At 41.2% G+C, this 20,371-nt stretch overlaps 1 protein-coding gene across 1 annotated transcript; it reads left to right on the top strand.

Moving 5' to 3' along the window:
- The first annotated feature begins 12,785 nt into the window (after positions 1 to 12,785).
- Positions 12,786 to 19,214, top strand: stc2a (stanniocalcin 2a). Its single transcript, XM_086309349.1, has 4 exons — positions 12,786 to 13,111; positions 15,114 to 15,256; positions 15,866 to 16,077; positions 16,288 to 19,214. Exons 1-4 carry the CDS (start codon positions 12,970 to 12,972, stop codon positions 16,649 to 16,651), a joined length of 861 nt encoding a protein of 286 aa, XP_086165475.1. The 5' UTR covers positions 12,786 to 12,969; the 3' UTR covers positions 16,652 to 19,214.
- Positions 19,215 to 20,371: the final 1,157 nt, after the last annotated feature.

Here is a 20,371-nt window from a genome sequence, read left to right on the forward strand (position 1 = left end):
TTTAAACTTAATTAAAATAATACATGTCTTAAAGTAAAATAAGTAAACTGTCATGTTTATTGCTGCCAAAAAAAAGTTAAACACATTCGGACAGCGAAGGAATGTCAGGATTCTTGCTCAGAAAAAGGATCAACATGCTCTGAAGTCAGAGCACAAAAACCTTTTTTGTAACAAAATATCGATTTCTGCTGTCCCTGTATCGATACATTATTAGCAAACAAAATATCACGATACTACACAGTATCGATTTTTTCCCCCACCCCCATTAAATAAGTCTGTAGAGTTTGAGTTATAGCTCTTAGGCTTTTTGTAGTTGATCTGTGCATTGCATGTGGTGAATTTGCTGAGGCATCCACTCCTGGAAAGATTGTAGCATTGTGTTAAAACACACTTCAATGCTGCAGATCAGCAAACTGCTCAAACTTCTGCTTTTATGGAGCTGGACACAGATGCTGATGATCAATTAATCAAATGCATTTGCTTTGCAGCCCCTGGCGGATACTTACCCTCTTAATTCCAATGGAAGCAGTAAGTGTGTACTTGTATCCATTAAAAACAAACAAACTAAGAAAACTAAGAAATAAAGCCTATCTAATTGAAAAGCCTGGGCTTTTTTCCTCCAAAAAGCTGAGCGAAAGGATAGTGTCATGGTCTGTGGGTTGGTGACCCAAAGTTTTGAGTTTTATGGCTTCAAGATTTATTCTTTGGGATTTGTGATAGTTATTATATTCATGCTCCCTGTGTATGATAGTAGTGCTTCTGAGTTTGTCATCTTGGACTCTAGTTCTAGATTTCTCTTTAGATGATAATTCTTTTCTGTGTCCCGTCCATCCTGGCCTCATCTCTGTTTTCCTTCTGTCTGCATCTTTGTCTCAAGCATCTTTGTCTGGGTCTACGTGTTAGTCATGTCTCCATGTTTATCTTCTGTTATCTCCATGTCTTAGGCCCTGTGCTTCGTACGTCGCTTACTACATCCAAGATCAAATGAAACATCCAAGACCAAATCATCGCGCTAACTCTGAGCTCGCTATTCCGGTTCCCCGAACACACCTGTTGTTGACGATTAGTATAGCTGGATGAAGTAATGTGAGATCACTGGGTGGCCCAACAGGGGCTACGCATCGATAGTAGAAACATTGATCGGCAACCCTTTGATTGGTCGGCGAAAATGTCGAAGGAGCGCGCTCGGTATTTTTCGGCAGCAGAGCAAGAACTCTTGAGTGAGGGATTTCAGGAGTTTCAGAGTTTAATTAAAACGCAAGGGAACACTGCAAAGGCTGCAAAAGCAAGGAGAGAGGGCTGGCAGAAAGTTGCTGACAAATCAAACTCGTAAGTAATTCAATAATAACAATAATAATGGAGTGGATTTATATAGCGCTTTTCAAGGCACCCAAAGCACTTTACAATGCCACTATTCATTCACTCTCACATTCACACACTGGTGGAGGCAGCTACGGTTGTAGCCACAGCTGCCCTGGGGCAGACTGACAGAAGCCAGGCTGCCATATTGCGCCATCGGCCCCTCTGGCCAACACCAGTAGGCGGTAGGGTAGATTTATCATATCACACCATATTATCCAATATTATATTACATTATATTATATTATAATATGTTATATTATATCCCCTTTCACATTAGAGCCACAACAGGACCCACTAGAACATGGGAACAAGTAAAAGTGAAATATAAGAATATTCTACAGAATGGTAATATTTATCACTTATATTGCTTGTCGTCTCTTGGAAAGAGACCCTGGAATAATCTGTTTGTTTGTTCATAACAGCAACCAAGAAAAGGGCAGAGCAAAAAAAAAGACAGGTGGTGGTCCTGCACCCCCTCGTCAACAAGTTGGTTAAGTGAATAATACCCTCACGGGAAAATCGATATCTCTCTATGAGCACACTGTCGCGCTGAGCTAAAGGATCCTGTCTGTCCCGCAATATACGCTGAATTCTGAGGACTCTCCTTATCAATCTTGCACCTTCCGCAATGGGTTGCTCGCGTAAACGGACAGGATATGACTGCGACAGACTTCCCAAATCCACCTTCGCTTTTATAGCCGTGGTCTCTCATCTTGATTACACGAAGTAATTTACAATTACTACTCTGAAATATGAATTACATCTGTAATAATCACATACATGTAATAGAATGTTAATAGTACATTTCCCTTTTTTAGGAAATGACCTGTATGTATCTGTGTGAAATCAATAAAAGGATCAAGTGCTGCATTATCTTTAGTTACATTGATGTTATTTATTTATGGTGAAACAGTGGTGGAATATCGCTGTTGCTTTCGTATGAATGACGCGGACATACCTGCGTGGCCGCGATCTAATCCTGTTTACATAAAGTAAACCTGCTCCCCAGCAGGTTTACGCTTACGGCTCTGTTGCTATGACAGCAAGTCCCGGATGGGCTTCGGGGAACCGAACGATCCAGGATCACGTGAAATCGTCAACAATCTCATCCAGCTAACTCACTTCATGTACGAAGAACAGGCCGTTAGTCTCTGTATTTGTTCACCTTCAGAGTCAAGTCTGGGTTTCTGCTCCCATGTTCTGTTACTTCCTGTTTTATTTTGTTACCCTGTGTTCCACGTGTATTATGTTCAGTTTTGCTTCCACTGTCTCCTCAGTCTGATTAGTGTTAGCAGTCTTCGCATCTGTGGCCTGTTCCATGTTGTTCACTGCATTTATATATTGTCTGAGTCTCTTGCTGTTCCTCGTCGCAATCTCCCATTTGCTGTGTGATCCATTTGAGTCTAGTTCATGAATCCCGGCTTCTTCCTTCTCAGAATTATTTTGTATTTTGTTTTCTTTATTTAGCAATAAAGCCGCCTGGAGTTGAAGTTTGTCTCGCCAGTCCTGCATTGGGGTCTTTTTCCTGCCTGTCACGCAGCGATTCCTGACACATAATAGATACTGGACTTTGGTTTGTATGATTTATGTGAATAATTGCTCAAATGAAAACTGAACATTTCAGATGGTTTTTTTACAGTTATCTAAAAAGTGCACCATGTCAAGGTAAAAAGTGATCATTTGCTTTTTGTTTAAAGTTTATTGCCATCATGTGGCCAAAATAGTCAGACATTACAGGCTTAATTCAAGTAAAAGAAAGAAAAGTAAAAATGTAGTTGTTATTTAAATTCTATGTAGCAAGGATTGACAGCTAATGTTAGCTTAGCTCAGTAGTTCAGTGAGCAGCTCTGCTTTATTAGAGAACATAGTTTATATTTCTAAATGATGAATGACTAAAACAAAGTATATTTTAATTCTAAGTAATTTATATGAAATGTTTTTAAAAAAAATAATAGGTGCTAATAATATAAATATAAATATAAATAATAATATAAATAACACAAATGGTTTGTATACACATTAAACTGTGAAATATAATAAGTATATCGTTATATAAACAAATACCCATGATAAGGTTTTTCTCAAACATACCTCCAGAACTGTTAAAAATCATGGAGAGATAGAAAAGCAGAAATAGAATTAGCATGTAATTAGCTTTTCATGGGTACACTACGCAGATGTAAAAAGTGTCATAATTCTCTCAGTTGCAATAACTAACAATAATTAGCTAACTTATAACAGTCCAGTCTGGTGAGTTGGTGAAATTAAGCTAGATGGCATGTAATGATCTGCCACCATGTCGCTAGCTACAGGGGGACTGTTTAGGTTAAAAATACCTATGTATCACCACAGGTAATGCCTTTTTAGGGTGAGGCTTAAATAGTTCTAAATAACAGTACACTACACACTGAGGTCCAGTCAGCACAGCATTTTGAAAGTTCTGACAGACAAGTACCAAGATGGCACCAATGCCACATGGTTGGACATATATTCTACAAAAAGACACGGGTAAGCTTAACATTCATTATGAATTCTTAGTTGGCCATTGGGTTAAAATATTAGTGTCCTAGACCCTGACCCCAGATGCTCTTTTGAACAAAATGCTTCCTGTTTTTGTGAAGTTTTACAAATTGAGCTTAAGCACACATAGTGCTAATAAAAAGCTGTGAAGGGTTGAATGAAAAAAAGATTTTTTTTAGGTATTATATCTTTTAAACAACAAGATGAGGGAACTGTGGCATGTTGGGACAAGAGTCCAGCTAAACAGAGGAGGCTTGGACCTGGAAGTATTATTATCTGAGAGTTCATAAGTCAACCCTTAACAAGGAGACCCTTGAAGACCAGTTGCTCTTCCTTTGCCTTCCTTTGCATCCTTTCCTTTCTTGTACAATGCCACTTTCAATCTCTCCTCTGTGATGATGCTAGAAGGGTGGTAATTAGTATAAGTGCACTTTTGCATGTGTGCGCATGTATTTGCACAAATCTTTGTGTGTAATCTGTGTTGTAGTCCTGCTGGTGGTGGTGGGGTTATTGGACTTCTGCTCTACGGATGTCATAATTAGGAACTGGAATTCTGTGAATTCCTGGGAAGGCTACACGGTCCTAGAAGGCTTTTCATCTGCTGCATCAGCCCTGCCCCCTCTCAGCCTCTGGCCTTATGGAAAAATACAACATGTTCCAACACACACCATCACGGCAATCAATTACCCCTAACTGTAGAAAACACATCGTAAACAACAAATATCCCAAAACATCCTACAATTGTAACCTCATGGCACTGAGGTTCACAAACATCTGTGACATGCTGGTTTGATCTGGACCCAACCACTAATTCATGAGCTGGCTAATTAACCTCAACTATTCTAAATATATCGTGTGCTTTATTTGTACCACTATAAGAAAATAGTTCCTTACTTGGTGTTTTTGTTTTCCAAACAAGAAAAAAAGTGGTAAATGCATCCTCAGCAATACAATAAAACGCTTTCCTTAAAGACAGGTACTCATATATAAGCTGGTTATATGAACACAATAACAGTCAAATGCTTTCTGCATATGCAGGCGCCAGAATAGAAACAATGCTTTCCAATCAAGCCATGTCAAACAACACTTTTCTAATGAGCTGCCTACCAGGGTTATTATTGCTCGCGGATGTTGCGTCCAAGATGTATCTGAGAAGCATAAGCTAATCAACGACCCAAATAAAAGTGTGGCTACTCCTCCTACAGAAAGTAACTGCTTATATACCAGCGATTCTTCAAACCCACATAAAGCTAAGCTGAGAATTTGGCAAAATTCACAATTTTTTACTTTGAGGTTTGGCACTACACACCAAGAGTGAAGTAGCTTTTCTAGACATTTTTGGCTGCTGATTTTCAACTTAAATGGGGGCTTTGGTGAAAAGCCTAAAATTATCCTGCTGGTTATCGTGAGGTTAACTAAATTCTTTTGCTTCATTCTGCCATGAAGTACTCGTATTGTGATTTTTGGACTCTGGTTAGAAATGGAACAACAGAGGGTTCGTTTGATATCACCAGAATTACTGATACTAATACACCTGGTGCTACTATAAAAAAGACAAAAAAAACCAATAATAATAAGAGTAATACGTATTTAAGCAATTTTAGTTTTATTTGTTTTTGGATTCTGGTTTTAGCGTTATTGTAAATTATAGCAGCAAATATTGCTTTACACCTAACATGACAAGTGGTAACTCTAAATTGCCCATAGGTGTGTATGTGGGTGTGAATGGTTGTCTGTCTCTATGTGTTAGCCCTGCGATAGACTGGCGACCTGTCCAGGGTGTACCCTGCCTCTCGCTATAAGACAGCTGATATAGGCTCCAGCCCCGCCGCGACCCTGAGAAGGATAAGCGGAAGAGAATGGATGGACGGATGGATGACTAATAGGTTTGTTTTTAAGGTGTACTGACATTTCTGACATGTCAGTTTGTCCAAAGGTCATGTAACGCGAGAGTATTTGCACTGGGAGAAATGCATGTTGCCAATTATTTAACTGCCGCTGATCAGCAGTTGATCAAGTGCCATTTCTTGGAATATCTTGTTTGAGCCTTGTGTTTAGGGCTCTGTTGAGTTGTTTCCTTTGTGTTTTGAGTAATGAAATGGATTTAAATGTCCCTTCACATTTGGATACCTTTTAATAGCCCTGGATTGACACCCAGTGCCCAAGACCTCACAGTGCCCTTATGTGTAAAAAATCCGAACACACGCCAAAATTCAATTTAGTTTGCCAGCCTTAGTGATGTTGGAGACATCCAACCTATTAGTTTTTCACAGGTTGGCCTAACATCAGGTTTCACTGGCCTCCATGTAGGCTGGTGTTACTATGTGATGATAATTACACAATAAACATACTGAAAAGTGTAAAACGTATTTCAGCATTAATACAAAACCCTATTTATAAATCCATCAAGGTGAGGTTTCAGCCACTGAACACAGGCCTCTGTAATTCAATTACGTTCAGTTCTATTTTATTTATATAGTGCCAAATAACAACAACAGTCACCTCAAGATAAAGACTCTACAATAATGATGTAATGACAGCAAAAATCTAATTGTACCGAAGCAAGATATGCCACAGGATCACGGACTGCAAGAAGTTTATGTTTGTGTAGGTTTGTGTCTGTATTTTTTGTGTGCACATTTTTATTAAAGGGCAGTGATCTGTCATGGTAGGCGTGCTGCCAGGAGATGTGGTGACAGATGAAATGAATGACATGGAAGAAGCTGTGTGGTTGAAAAATCCTTCAGAAACTAAATTAAGTCAATATGACTTCACCTCAAATATATATGCATACGTCACACAGTCAGCTCATTCACGTATCTTCCATATTACTAGCAAGTGAATAAATTGATAAATGAGGTTGCCATATGCCCTCTCAAACACATTTATATGCCAGGACCAGCATTTTAGTCTTACAGTGTTCCAATGCAAGAATACTGTGAGCCAGCTTGTCTTCTAACACAGTCTAATGAGGCAGCACCAAATGACTATCCACTCTAACACTCTTTCTCTACGTGCACTTCTCTGAATATCCCCCATGTCTTGGCTGACCTGACTCTGAATATGGGTCACAGGCTACACAATCACCTTGTAATTACCAGAGAGTAAACAAGCCAAGCCAGAGGAGAAGTTTTAATGATTGTCAGGCTGCCACAAAGGACCCTTCATTTCTAATGAGGGGTAAGTGTGTCATATTATGTTGCACAATTGTTGGACCTGACCACCACGATAAATATAGCATCCCTCCAATATTATGGGATCAAGAACATTTTGGGTGATCAGTGCAATCAAACAGAAGTGTAACCCAGAAAGACTTCCTCTGCTTCGATGATGATGTCAAAGCTGACCTTACATAATAAACACTTTGCCCAATTCTTGAATCAGATGATTAATTGCTCACCAGTCTTTTCAGCAGCTATGACACTATGTGCCACCCACGTAGTCCACTCCGGCCTCATGTCTCACTCTCATTAAACAGGGCCTTTGTGTCCCAGCTGCTCTCGTTTTGTCCCAGCATGCCCACCTGTGTCTCTAGCCATGATGACATCACCTCTGACCTAATCGAGGTTAGCGCATCCAAGGTGAGGGCTCTCACAGGCAGCTACAGTCCATCTCTTTCCCCTTATCACTCAATAACTCCTTTGTGCTGGCGAGGCCTGTGGGCTTATATGGACAGTAATGAGACGGGGCACTTTGTAATCTGCCAGCACTGTAGCAATATAACCCATACAGAGCAAACTCTATAATAGCACATTGTTTGAGGCAAGTTAAGTGATGGTCTGCGATGTGGTGCTTTCACACCACTTGGAGTCACAGCCCAGAGCTGGCCTGCTGAGCTGGGCCAGTAAAACCTCTCTTTTCACGAGTCAGGTGAGTTAATGGTCTTATAAAATAAGTTTTGAATGTGGTCAGGGTTTGGGAGATGCAAGGAGAGGAGGCAACATCTCATGCACGCACACACACACACACACACACAAATGCACACAGCCATAAACTGAGCCAGATTTAGAAACTAAGATATCATATTCAGGTTCCTCGAAGACTTTGGTATGTGATATTTCACAGCTTCTTCTTCTCCCAGCCCAGCACTCCTGCTTTCTCGTGCGCTTTCTATTCTGAGAGAGTTACTGAGTTATGTTTACACAGCAAAGTTTAAAATTCTGCTTTGATTTACTGCTTAGATTTTTTTTACAGCATCGTTTTTATTAAGGTTTTTTTGTGGCTTTATTTAACAGCCCTCAGACAACGTAGCAAGTAAAGACGTGGTATGCTTGAGTAGAATTATGTCAGTGATATAGAGGTCATATGTCATCACACAGTTCCAGTGGCTCACTGGTTGGGTTGGTTTGCACAAGCGACTAACTCAGTATTAAAAACTGTTATATAGCAGTTTTATTAGCATATATTTTGGTTTTAAAGGTATAGTTTACGTTTTATCTCTCTTGCTGGGAGTTATTTGAGAAGACTGGCACCACTTGTGCACATGTCTGTACTTAGCACAAAGAAAGAAAAACAGCGAGATAGTCTTGTATTACGCCCTCGGGGGAACCTCGTTTTGTCAGCATAAAACTGCACTTTACGTGTAGATTAAAAAGAAAAAAAACAGACACAAGTTGCACGTTCAGAAATAATATCACCTGAGGTGGCTTTTTTTTCTTAAGTTACTGTTTTGACAGCACGGGATACCGTAAGGTTTCGAATCAATCCTCGGTGGGGTCACTCAGGAGTTCTTGTCCGGCAGTTTTCCACAACAAAGCCTGAACTTGTAACCAAATTACACACACATGCTTCCCGTAAAGCACCGTAAAGAGTCTGTAAACTAGTAACATTAATTGCTGTCACAGAAGCCTCTCTCGCAGTGAAGCGTCCCCCTAATTCACACACAAATACGCACACACTTGCACACACACCCCAGCTTGGCCTCTCTGTTGTGGTTTCATTGGTCGGTCACTTGCCAGGGCCCCAGGGGTCCCAACTCAGAACACATGTCCGCTTTCTGTATGTTTACAGTACAGCAGTCAAAGTGAATGAACGTTACGGCTGTCAAAGCACACTTGTCTCTTTTCTGGACGCTGTCACCGCAAGAAGACAATGCCTTCGTGCAATGTAAACATGAAAAATATTCTTAATACACCAAAAACAAAACACAGTTAAAAAGTAAAAATAACAGCTTTAGCTGCCACGTGAACCAGACCACAATGATGCTCACACTTTAGATGTCTCTCATCCACAAACCGTCACTGCTCTGCATGCATGCATGTAGATATACAAGTGTGCAGTCAAGATGTAAATGACAAGTGCTTGGAGGCTGATGCGCAGCATCACTGTCACATCCCCAAAATGTGAAAATAGCTCAAATCAGCACTGTAGACTTTATAGATGGCAAGACATTACTTAAAACATAGTATGTTAACCTCTGTAGTGGGTACCAAGTAGTAAACCTAACCTGCTACTGACAAAGCGATTGGACTAAAGGTGCAGATTAGTCACTAAATGGACGTTTATGTGAGATTTTTCAGTCGAATTTACAGCTGTGTTTTGAAACTATACTGCAGCTGGACAATGTCTGATCACAGGATAAGATTATCTTTAACCTTGTGCACAACATTTTAAGTCATGTCATTCATTTGGTTTGTCAAACCACTGAATGTTCTGGCTCTCTGTGCCAATGCTTGGTGTTTTGTGTTGCATTCAAGTAAAACATTAAATATGCATTGCGCGATAGAGGTCCTCGTCTCTCCACCATTCACCAAGTAACTTTTTTTTTCATTGGTTGTACTTATTTGTATTTTTGTATTTCCTTCAGATATCTGTACCTGAGCTGAGGTAATGCAAAAATGTCCCTGTCGTGGGATCAATAAAGTCTTATGTTATCTTATCTGTAAATACTGGGATGCACAATTATATGAAAAGGATGAAAATGCCACAAAACCTGTGAACCATCTCTCGAGTTGCGATATTAGCATCAACTGCATTTATCTTGTAGGTAAAAGAAATAAATGAAAAAAATTTACATGTCTAGGTGTCCATCAGCTGGTGATTTCTCTGTTGTCTGTGTTTCTGAAACTGTATGACAGGCCCAACTAGGCTCCACATAGAGCCACTGCAAATGGGGTGTACACAGTGAAACCAAGTGAAACAAATGTTGATGCTATTGTATTTGCCTAAATATTTCACTTTATTCAACTTTGATCCTTTTTTTTATTCTTAACGACTGATTTTTTTAATGTGGTGGATGGTGAACGAAGTGAAGGTGTTTCTGCTTCCAACGCGAGGCATGCCAGAAGAAGTTTGCAAACTGCTGATGTGCACTGACTCGCTGAGGACTCAGGTATTCCTGTGAAAAAGCTGCAGAAAGAAGCAAGTGCACGTGCCAAGAGTGACACTTTTGCTGAAAGTTACTGTGGCTGTTAAAATGCCAATGATCACAGCAGAAAGGTCATTAGGTTTTTGTGCCTAAACTCTCCAGAGGTTGTTTTTCCCATACGGCCTGAATGCAGCGTCAGTAGGCAGCGGTGATGCACACGCTATTACGAGCCTGTGGTCCACTTCAGTGCCCTGATTGGGCCAAATCGAGGGTGTGTGGACAGCGTGGGCAGTTTTTAACAGACGTGAATTGAGCAGAAGACTTCACTTTGTGGTACAGACACAACTGGAAACGGATCAAGCTCTTCTCCAGACACGTGCCACTGCGCGCTATACACCCTCCTGCGTGGACGTGATGGAAGTCGGCTGGACTTTTAAAATACTGGAGCGTTGCAATTTCCATTCCGTGCACATCAAGCTTAAGCCAATTTCTGATACTATGTATCACTGTACATTCTATATAGCTGTGTGTTTGAATTGAATATTAATAGCATATTCAAAAAAAATCGAGTATTAGGACAAGTAGAGAAGACAGAGTGGGGCAAGATTGTCATAAATTCATGGCAGAAAAAAAAAGTCTACCACATCCACAAGAGGAATATAATGGGAATATTGAAATGCTGAGGTTTTCTGTGCTGCATCATCTCCTAACCAAAATACCTCCCATTTCTCAGCTGTGGTGACTTCTCCAAAACTCATTCCACTGACTAAAAACCTCAATTAAAACGATAGATACTGCAGTCTCGAGACAATAATTATCTATATTTAGAGCTATAAGTGATCATCATTTTGGTTTAGGTTAAAGCGGGAGTCCAGTTCCCACTCTAGGCTAATTTCATTGATGGTCTAAATATAGGCTAGGTTCTTTTTTTCTTTTAGTTTCCTTTTTTTCCTTTTAGTTTTTTCCAACAGTCAGAGCCAGAGCTTCCCAGGAAAATTATTTTTTCTTTCCCTGAAAATAAATTAAATGTTATGATAAACAGATTTCAAAGTCACAGATCTATGAAATTTGGGCTGCCACAATCAGATGCATGCTTGTCTGTCTCTTCCTCTGTCTGTCCTTCACTCTCCCACACACATGCACACAACTTCCAATAGTTTATGGGGCATCTGAGCAGTGGCGTAATGTATTTACCTTGGGTTCTGGTCGTAGATGGGCCGTTACCACCCACCCTTCCACCCCCAACGTAGTTTGTTACACACCTCTGGGTTTTAATAGTCAACCGATGCCTGTGGTTTGAGGAGGTCTCCTTTCCTTGCACGTTAGGCAAAGAGGAGAGTTGCTCAGGTTGTGGACGTGAGTGCGTTCATCCTCCTGTGTGTGAGTGTAGACAGCTGGGTTCATTACAGAATGGTCGCCCTAGTGCTGTGCTGTAATTAAAAATGAAAAGGAACAGACAATTAGTATCAGTGGGCCCCCTGGAGGCTTCAGATATAAATGCATTTCCCACATGCTGCACCTTGACGGTCATTTCCTGCTGTCCTTGCCATTTCTTTTTTCCACATGTAGCAGCCCTCTGGCATCCCAAGCCATGCACCCATGCTTGCATCACTCTACCGACTCCTATAGAGGGCTTTACCTGAAAAGCAGCAATGCCATTAGGTCACTGGAAAAATTCAGAATATGGAGACTTAATGTTCCTTCTGCAGTGAGCTTGCAGTCATTCCACATGGCATCCTCAAGTGTTGCTCTTGAAAAAGATTCCTCAAGCGTCTCCAAATGTGCAACCTTGCCAGTGTTTGTCCTCTATTCTTAGATCACTCCCTGTAGTAGTGAGTAGGAACTCATTGTCACAGACTAAACTGGGAATTGTGTAACAGAGCTCTCTGTATGTAGTTCCCCATAAAAAAAAGTTAAGGAATTCTGTTTATAGCAGTCAGCAGTCAGTCATAAAAGTTATTATAATCTAACCTTAAAATCAGTGTATATTATTAATAGGCTGGTGTGCAATTGCCAGGCAGTTAAATTTCATTAAGCGTTTCTGTCACAGCAAACTTTGCAACCACCTTCTGTGGAAGTAGTGTTCTCACACATGTTGTCGACTCTGCGCTTAATTTAAAAGCTGCCTTAGAATAATGAGTAGTAAGCTGCAGATCCACTGACATCAGATTGCTTTTTTATTGCAGAGTGTTTGGACATTACACATGTTACATTTTCCAGCATATTGGTAAGCGTAATGCGTCTTGAATCTCCCACTGCTCTGTGTATCCTATGTAAGTGTTTCCATGGCATAAGCAGACTTTCTGTTTACTTTTCATTGCTGCAATAAAAAGCAGGAACTGCAGCTTATCTTAGATCAAATCAACTAGATAAAGACTATTAAACGTCTGGTTGGGATATTGGATGTCTGAGGGTTATGCTGATTGTAGAATTCAAGTCAGCTTACTCATGAATATTGCCTTAGAGGGCCAGTTTTTATGGCAAAAAGGGGACTTTTCGCTGGACACTCCCCTAAAACCTTGGACGTGGATTTCTGCGTCTCTGATTGGTTGTAAAGCCCCGACCGACAACACCTGCTTAACTCCTTCATCCAAATTGACACCCGGGGCTCTTAGAAATATAGGCAGCATCACTTCCAGCTCGTGCATTCAGTCCAACAGCTGCCCCATAAGCCACCGAGCAGCAGCTCCGTCGATCCAAGGTGCACCCTCACCCACGCAGAGACACTCGCACTCGCCGAATCTTTGCAGTGGGGATAGAAGCTCATTGTCGGAGAAGCAATGTTTGTCAATCTGGCCGTGCTGCTGCTGCTGGTTTTGTCAGTACTGGAGCAAGTAGTGGGAACGGATAATATTGACATTTATGACACCCCCCCGGAGAAACCTGCGAGCCAGAAAGGACGCCTCTCGCTGCAGAACACAGGTAAGAAATGAGTGGCAATAGAGGTAAGAGTCGTGGGGTTTGACCGGACACGTGTTTCTCGTGGCTGCACAATTAAACCATGCAGGAGGCACGTTTAGTCGGTTTTGGCAAATCCGTTTTAAAAAAAAAAATAATAAAATGTTTTATTTTTATTTATTTATTTTAACTTAAATCCCGACGTTTCACTCGAGAGACGTTTTTCGATACCTGCGAAAGACGATATTTTGTAAATACTCAGATAGAAATTCAGTATGTTAGTAAACTATTAATAGAACGGCGCAAGGTAATAGGCAACGTATACGGCAGCGCATCTAGGTGTGCGTGCGCGCTTGTTAATGTGTGCGCGCGTGCCACAGCTGATTATTTCAGTGGTTAGCTGCTTAAAAAAAAATACATGTAAATATGTATGTCTGCGCTGTGTAGGCTGTCTCCTGATATCAGTGCTGGGTGAGGTGTGCAGGTTAGTAGAGCGGTAATGAGTGCACTAGTGCGGTGCTTGGTCTGCTCTGAAGGCAAGCTGGAGTTAATTTACTGAACCAATCCTTTGAGGCAGTAGTGCTTATTAAATACCATTTAAAAAAAAGGGGGGAAGTATGCTTCACCCAATTAACACAAAGCCCCAATACCACCACCACCATCACTTTCTCGGACTGCTGCTCTTTCCCTGGAACTTGCACTTTATATTGAGTGATTTTTTTACCCTCACAGACCCCAAGTCTTGGTCGAGACCGACCATGTGAACCTGTGTCAAAATATTAGAGCCTAGTTGTTATCTTTCCTCCACGCTGAAAAAAAAATGGGGACAAACTCCAATGCAGGTCTCTCTCTCTCTCTGCAGAGACCCTGGTAACACCACTGTGTAATTCAATGCAAGCTGCGGCCAAGCTCGTACGATCCAAGCACATTCCCGTGATGCCAAAACAAGCACTGCTGACAGCGGCTCACTTTTCCTGCGCACTAAAGTTCAACTCAGTGCCTACAAAACCCCCGTAGCAGCCCCCGCCCCTCTCTCCTCCAAACACACACACACAGCCTCACCACCACCACTACCACGAAAAAAAGAGGCTCTTTGTTGACAAGCGGGATTTCTAATAAGTCACACTTAATCCTTTATTTGCTGTGGTCGAGACAGAGTCTCCTTTTCTTGCAAACAGGGCGCAACTCTGACTGTGAGACAAAAACTGTTCTCACGCCCATCAGTTACCAGCTCCAAAACTTATCACCTGTGTAATGATGTATTACTTAAGTTAACAGTTAACGGTTGTCAGAGCCAGACTGAACTGTAAATGCTCTGTTGCCTCACGAGGTAACTTGCCATCTGCCACATTAATCTAAAATTGATACGGGGTCCCACTGTGATTTGTGATGTGATTCTGCCCTTTTTTTTTGTTTTTTTGATACTTGTATCTGATGCCTGCAGTTAAAACAAAAGAAAGGGGGAAAGAGACAAGCCTTTGATGTAAATGTGAAAAGTTCTCTTTTTTGTGCTTGCATCACTGCTGTTGCATTTTCAGTATGCACTTGATTGGCTCTGCAAATATAAGAGTGCAAGACTTGTTGATGCACATTTAGGGGGGACACTGAAATGGCTGCTTGTGTTTCCTCCACAAGTAGTTAAGGCTGTATCTGCAATGCACCATCCTATCTCAATGCTAGGCAGTGCAGATGGATTGTGGTGCAGAATGACACAGTAATATCTGTCACCAAGTGTTCCTCTGCAGGAACCCCTCAGCTTGGGGAAATTAAGACTTCCTCTCATCCCTGCACACACCCTCCCCTGCATTCTTTCTCTCTCTATTAGAGAGAACGCACACGAACAGCATCTGTGGAAATAGTTATACGCCACATCAGCTTTATGATTTGTGCAGCAATCGGTACTGAAGTGGAGTTGTGCCTCCAAGCTGTATGGTCTTCGTTGCCAGCACGCTTGTAACGGTCTGCGTGCTTTCTATGCTGAGAGCAGATGATAAGGTCCCTCCTCTAACCTGTTCTCTGTTTCCAGCTGAGATTCAGCACTGCCTGGTGAGTGCAGGGGATGTCGGCTGCGGTGTGTTTGAGTGCTTTGAGAACAACTCCTGCGAGATACGAGGGCTACAGGAAATCTGCATGACGTTCCTGCACAACGCTGGCAAATTTGACTCTCAGGTACTAAACTAATCCGTCTGTTAGCAAAAAAGAAAATGGTAAAACAAGAGGCAGCTTTCCTTTTTATTAGTCCATTGCTTCTGAATCATCAATTTTCTTTTTAGAAGTGCGATCATACATGCCCTGAACTAATCATCTATTTCTTTTTCCCTTTCTTGACAAGTTCACATGCCTTTCAGCGGAGTGATGTGTGTACAGTTAGGACTAAGCGTCATGAGCCAGCTGGCTAGAAGCCCAGTGAGCTCCCTTTTCATACATAGCAGAGGTTGAAACCCTGCCAACCCAGGCTTGACTGGGGTGTTAATATGCCTATAGGGTCACATACTAGGAACTTACATTTCAGAAGATTTCAGTAGAAGAACAGCGGTATTTGACTACTGATTACAGAATTACATGTCCATTTTCCTTGTGAATAAAGTGTAGTTACCATTTATAGAACACAACCAAAAATACACTCCAAAACTACTAAAATAGATGTACGGTACCCACAAAATGCCAAAGCTATCTGTGTAAGTACTATACATGCAAGAGAGAAGGAACACCACATGAGCTTGCTCTATAGCTGATTTTCTAGGAACTTAAAGGGAACCCGTCTTTATGTGTACATAGGGGAAGTCCTTCATCAAGGATGCTTTGAAATGTATGGCGCATGGTCTGCGACACAAGTTCGGCTGCATCAGCAGAAAGTGTGTGTCCATTAAGGAGATGGTGTTCCAGCTCCAGAGAGAGTGCTACATCAAACACAACCTGTGCTCTGCCGCTAAGGAGAACGTGGCCGTCATGGTGGAGATGATCCATTTCCAAGATCTATTCCCCAAAGGGTAAGGGACTGATCTGGACCAGGTTTAGAGCGGTATTTTCTCTAAGCCGTCCCTTCTCTTTAATCCCAGATCTTTTTTGAAAAAAAATTACGATTTTGTGGATATTTTTATTTGTTCTTCTGTTGATTGTAAAGATGCATCTCAGTGAAGTCTATCCATTTGCTAGACGCTTATTGTACTTCCAAACCTAATGTGCCTCTCTCTGCTCAGTCCATATGTAGAGCTGGTGAATATTCTCCTGAGTTGTGGAGAGGAAGTGAAGGAGGCGCTGTCACGCAGCGTCCGACTACAGTGTGAGCAGAACTGGGGGGCCCTCTGCGACATCTTGAGCCTCTGCACCTCAATGGCCCCGTCTCCTGCCAGCACCCCAGTCGAAAACCGCCGCCACCTCATGCCTTCACAGCCTGAACCGGAGCACCCTCGCCTGCCGCGGCAAGGTGAAAAGGAGAAAGCTGGTAAGGCAGGCTTCAGCTCTCACCCACGTAACCGCAGCCAGGGACCCCGCCGTCATAGTCCGGAAGCTGGAGTGGTGGCTGAGGAGGAAGACCCCAAGGCCACCGACATCCGGAGGTGAAAGCTCAGGAAATGGACTTTTGACCTCCTACACCATTTAAAAGCCACACTTGCAGACTTGTGTACACCTTCACACAACTACAAACACACACATATTCGCACACCTTTCAACACACACACACAAATTCCCATAGACTGAGCTGAAGGAAACAAGCCCCGAATTTTCCTATCCTTATTCCGCCCTTTCTAGTCATTCCAGCAGTCCCACATGGTAAATGTGCAGGGTAATCATGGTGTAGCTCATGCCAGACTGTAGGCCACATTATCATTATTATTATTATCATTATTATTTTAAAAATGAATAACAATTGTTGACTATTTCAGCTGTTAGGACTATTTTGGCTCTAATATAGCATTTTCTCAAATCATACTCACTGTAAGATTTGATTATATTTGTATTATTTATTTTATTCTTTATGCAAAGTTGAAATATCAATATGTACATAGAATATCTATATTTATATGAACATGTATAAATATAGTTACAATATGCAATACTGATGACATAGTATATGGTGTGCTGTCTGTCATTCTCTTCACAGTATTGCACCCATCACACAAAGGTCTGTAGATATGTAACATACACTATTTGCTGTTTTCAAAGTGGAGATATGTATTATAACTATAGATACTTGATGATTAATACAAATTGTACAGGATTTAAGTCCAGTTCTGGCACATATGAATTGTAGTGCATGACGGCCATTAAATATGTGCATCCACTCAGAAGAGAATGAAAATGTAATGCTACGAATATGAGCAGTTAGTTCACACTTGTATGTATCGATAAGTCTCTCGCAAAGCTAGAAATAAGAGCGCAGAGACGCTTCGTCGATGTCACCCTGGCACCGCTCTCTGGGCAACAGTCAATGGGAATCTGTATGCTTCACGAGTATTAGATATATTCTATTCACGTGTCTTACTTTAAATGCAAGTATCACACCACTCTCATTCATTGTTAATAGAGCTCTGGAAACTGTGTGTCAGAGACATTGCAGATCGGTGTCAGTGTGTTTGGTTTCAGGAGCCGTCACTCATGTTCACAAACAGCAGCTGAAATGTCAAATGTGTGACTGTCAGCTATCAGCGGCAAAGAGGATGTTCGATTTCAAATGCCCCCCCCCCCCCCCAAAAAAAAAACAATCATAAACATCAGCGTGCCTAAAGTCATTAATGTCCACCGTGACCGCTTCTCTGTGATTTTAATTGAATCGATTATACTGTGTCATGAGGGAGGTTTTAATGTTAAAGCTATTTTGCGAAGGTGTTGAGCCACAAAGTCTTGGATTTTGCATTGTCGGTTTGTGTTTGACCAGTGCAGCTTGAGAAATAAGACCACATTAGCTCAGTAGTCACCCTCTAGCCAGAGACCGTTTCCTTTAAGCAGCCTGGATTTCCTTTCGACGACGGCACCAAAAAGGCCTGCATCCTCACTGAATCAGGTCGAGCCATGCTGCCCTTCCTCGGTGTCCCAGTGGGTAGGAAAGAGGCTTGACAGAAACCCTCCAGATCTCCTGGCCCATATAAATGAGTCCTTATTCATCTCTGGTCCCATACCTAGGTCAGACATGAAGGCCTGTTATTCTACCCGTTAGAAACACAGCGAGGACCCAGGAACTGGGTTAAGTCCACACACGGGGGCTCTGGCGCTGTTATTCTAAATGTTATATTTACAGAGGCCACCAGAGAATTCCTCTGGGTCACAGCCAAGAGCCAGCAAAACAGAGAGGCAGAGACGAGTGGAGCAAGGAGTGAGACGAGCCCAATTTCTTTCTTTCTTTCTTTCTTTCTTTCTTTCTTTCTTTCTTTCTTAAATGTGATGATTCACTCTGTCTTTCCTTCTCTGAGGACTCTTCTTTTCCTCCTTTAGGGCACAGACATGCAGATTTTTGACCATTTCAGGCCAGTCACATGCTTCAGTTGTGGAAGTGCAGTTTATGAACACATTTCACCACATGCTGAGGAGTGCTTTGTGCAAAAATAAAAATAAGACATGTTCAGATTTTGTGGCTCAGTTAAAGCTTTTTCACAGTTTTTTCTCCTTTTACTACATACTAAAGATAAAGATTTATTCTCCCACTCATTTAGACACGATCTTAAGTGCAACTTTGAGGCTTTTTTTAATCATTAGTATTATTATTACTATTATCATTATTATTATTTTTTTGTGGAAGTTGGGATTCCTGTGACATCCCAGCATAAGACATAAGCTAATCCTATGAGAATGTACTGTATGTTTGTAACGTGACAATCTGTTAAGCGCTCTGTCATTAGGTTTGATATGGCTTTTTGTAATACTATAGTGGCTTGAATGGCTTTTTTTGCCCTGTATGTGTTCAGAGGAAAATAAAACTAACCAGGTTTCCTGTATTCTTAGTGCTCCATAACTACATCACAGGTTTTCCTCTGTTAAGCACAAAGTCTCTGCTTTCACTGCTTCAAACTACAGGACATCATCTAGAGACTTGTAACTTACTTGGGTGATGTTGAGTTTATAACCCTTGAAGTATCTTTGGACTCTTTAAGTCAGATGAACATTGTTCATTAAAATATTTTTGTCTGCATTTTGTGTTCTTCAAGGCAATTTTCTTTCTTTTTTATCAATGTTAAAGTTGCATAAAACTGCAAACAGACACCAGAGGCAAACCATTTACTCAGCTCTAAGTAAGTTAGCAGAGAAGGCCTTGACGTCTCAGGTGTACCCACAGGTTAAAAGACACCCTATTCTCATTTGACTTGCTGCCTCCTTTCTGACAGTGAAATACGGACTGTGTTTAAAGTTTCAAGGACTGGAAATATCCTCTCTTTTGAAAGGGCCCAAACATTTACGTCAGCAGCTCTGGATTGTATGCAATGCCGGGGCTGGGTTTAGGGTGTCAGTTTTTATGAGAAGGCCCAACAGTGTACATTGCCTCACCAAACATTTAGACGGTGCTCTGATTTGAAAGGTAGACTTTCACCTTTTATTCAGGTGCTCAAAATCATTCTAAAGTCACTTGTAGGTCATACACAAAGGTGGTAGTCACACAAATCCTGTATTCTATTTTTCCATTTGTCTTACTGTGTGGCAGGGGAGAAAGGCAGCAGCATGTCTGTGATACTATATAATTTGGCTTAATTCAGATATGGACACTCTGCAGTTCTGTGTGATTCGGCTTTGCACACTGTGCACTGCTGCATTTCTCAGTTGGTAGTGATAGGGATTAACCACTGGGTGGCGACATCTCTGCTTATTGACACAAAACTAACTGGAGGAAGCAGGTGATTGATTATTAAAAGTTGAGATTCTGAAAGGAAACTACAAATTGTTTTATAGATGAAAGAAATAAAGACAAAATATTTCCAGGTTTACATTTTACTTTGACATCGGCAGCATACAGAGAAGTCGTCATAAGGCCAGGATTAGAGTCTAAATGTCAAAAATGTGAATACAGCTTTAACCTCTTCATTAGCTTTAAGTTAATTTCTGACTTAAAACATGGATTTAAACCATCGTGAGTTTGTGTATGTCTGATACCAACCTCATTGATGTATCTTGTTTTTGCACTTTATTTATTTTTTATTCAAATAGGTATGTGTCTTTCGTTTTTTAACATAGGTTTCATTGCAAATCATAAAATGTCCCTTCTTTAGAAAGAAGAGTCACCTTCAGATCATTGCATGTTATATGTTAAACTTCTCCATATGTTCATATGTAGTTCATACCACACCCAAGAGGTAA

This window comes from Aulonocara sp. 'chitande type north' Nkhata Bay, linkage group LG2, assembly GCF_057382095.1.
Source record: "Aulonocara sp. 'chitande type north' Nkhata Bay isolate Kocher_YH1m ecotype deep benthic linkage group LG2, A_spYH_male_GT1.1, whole genome shotgun sequence".
NCBI lineage: Eukaryota > Metazoa > Chordata > Actinopteri > Cichliformes > Cichlidae > Aulonocara > Aulonocara sp. 'chitande type north' Nkhata Bay.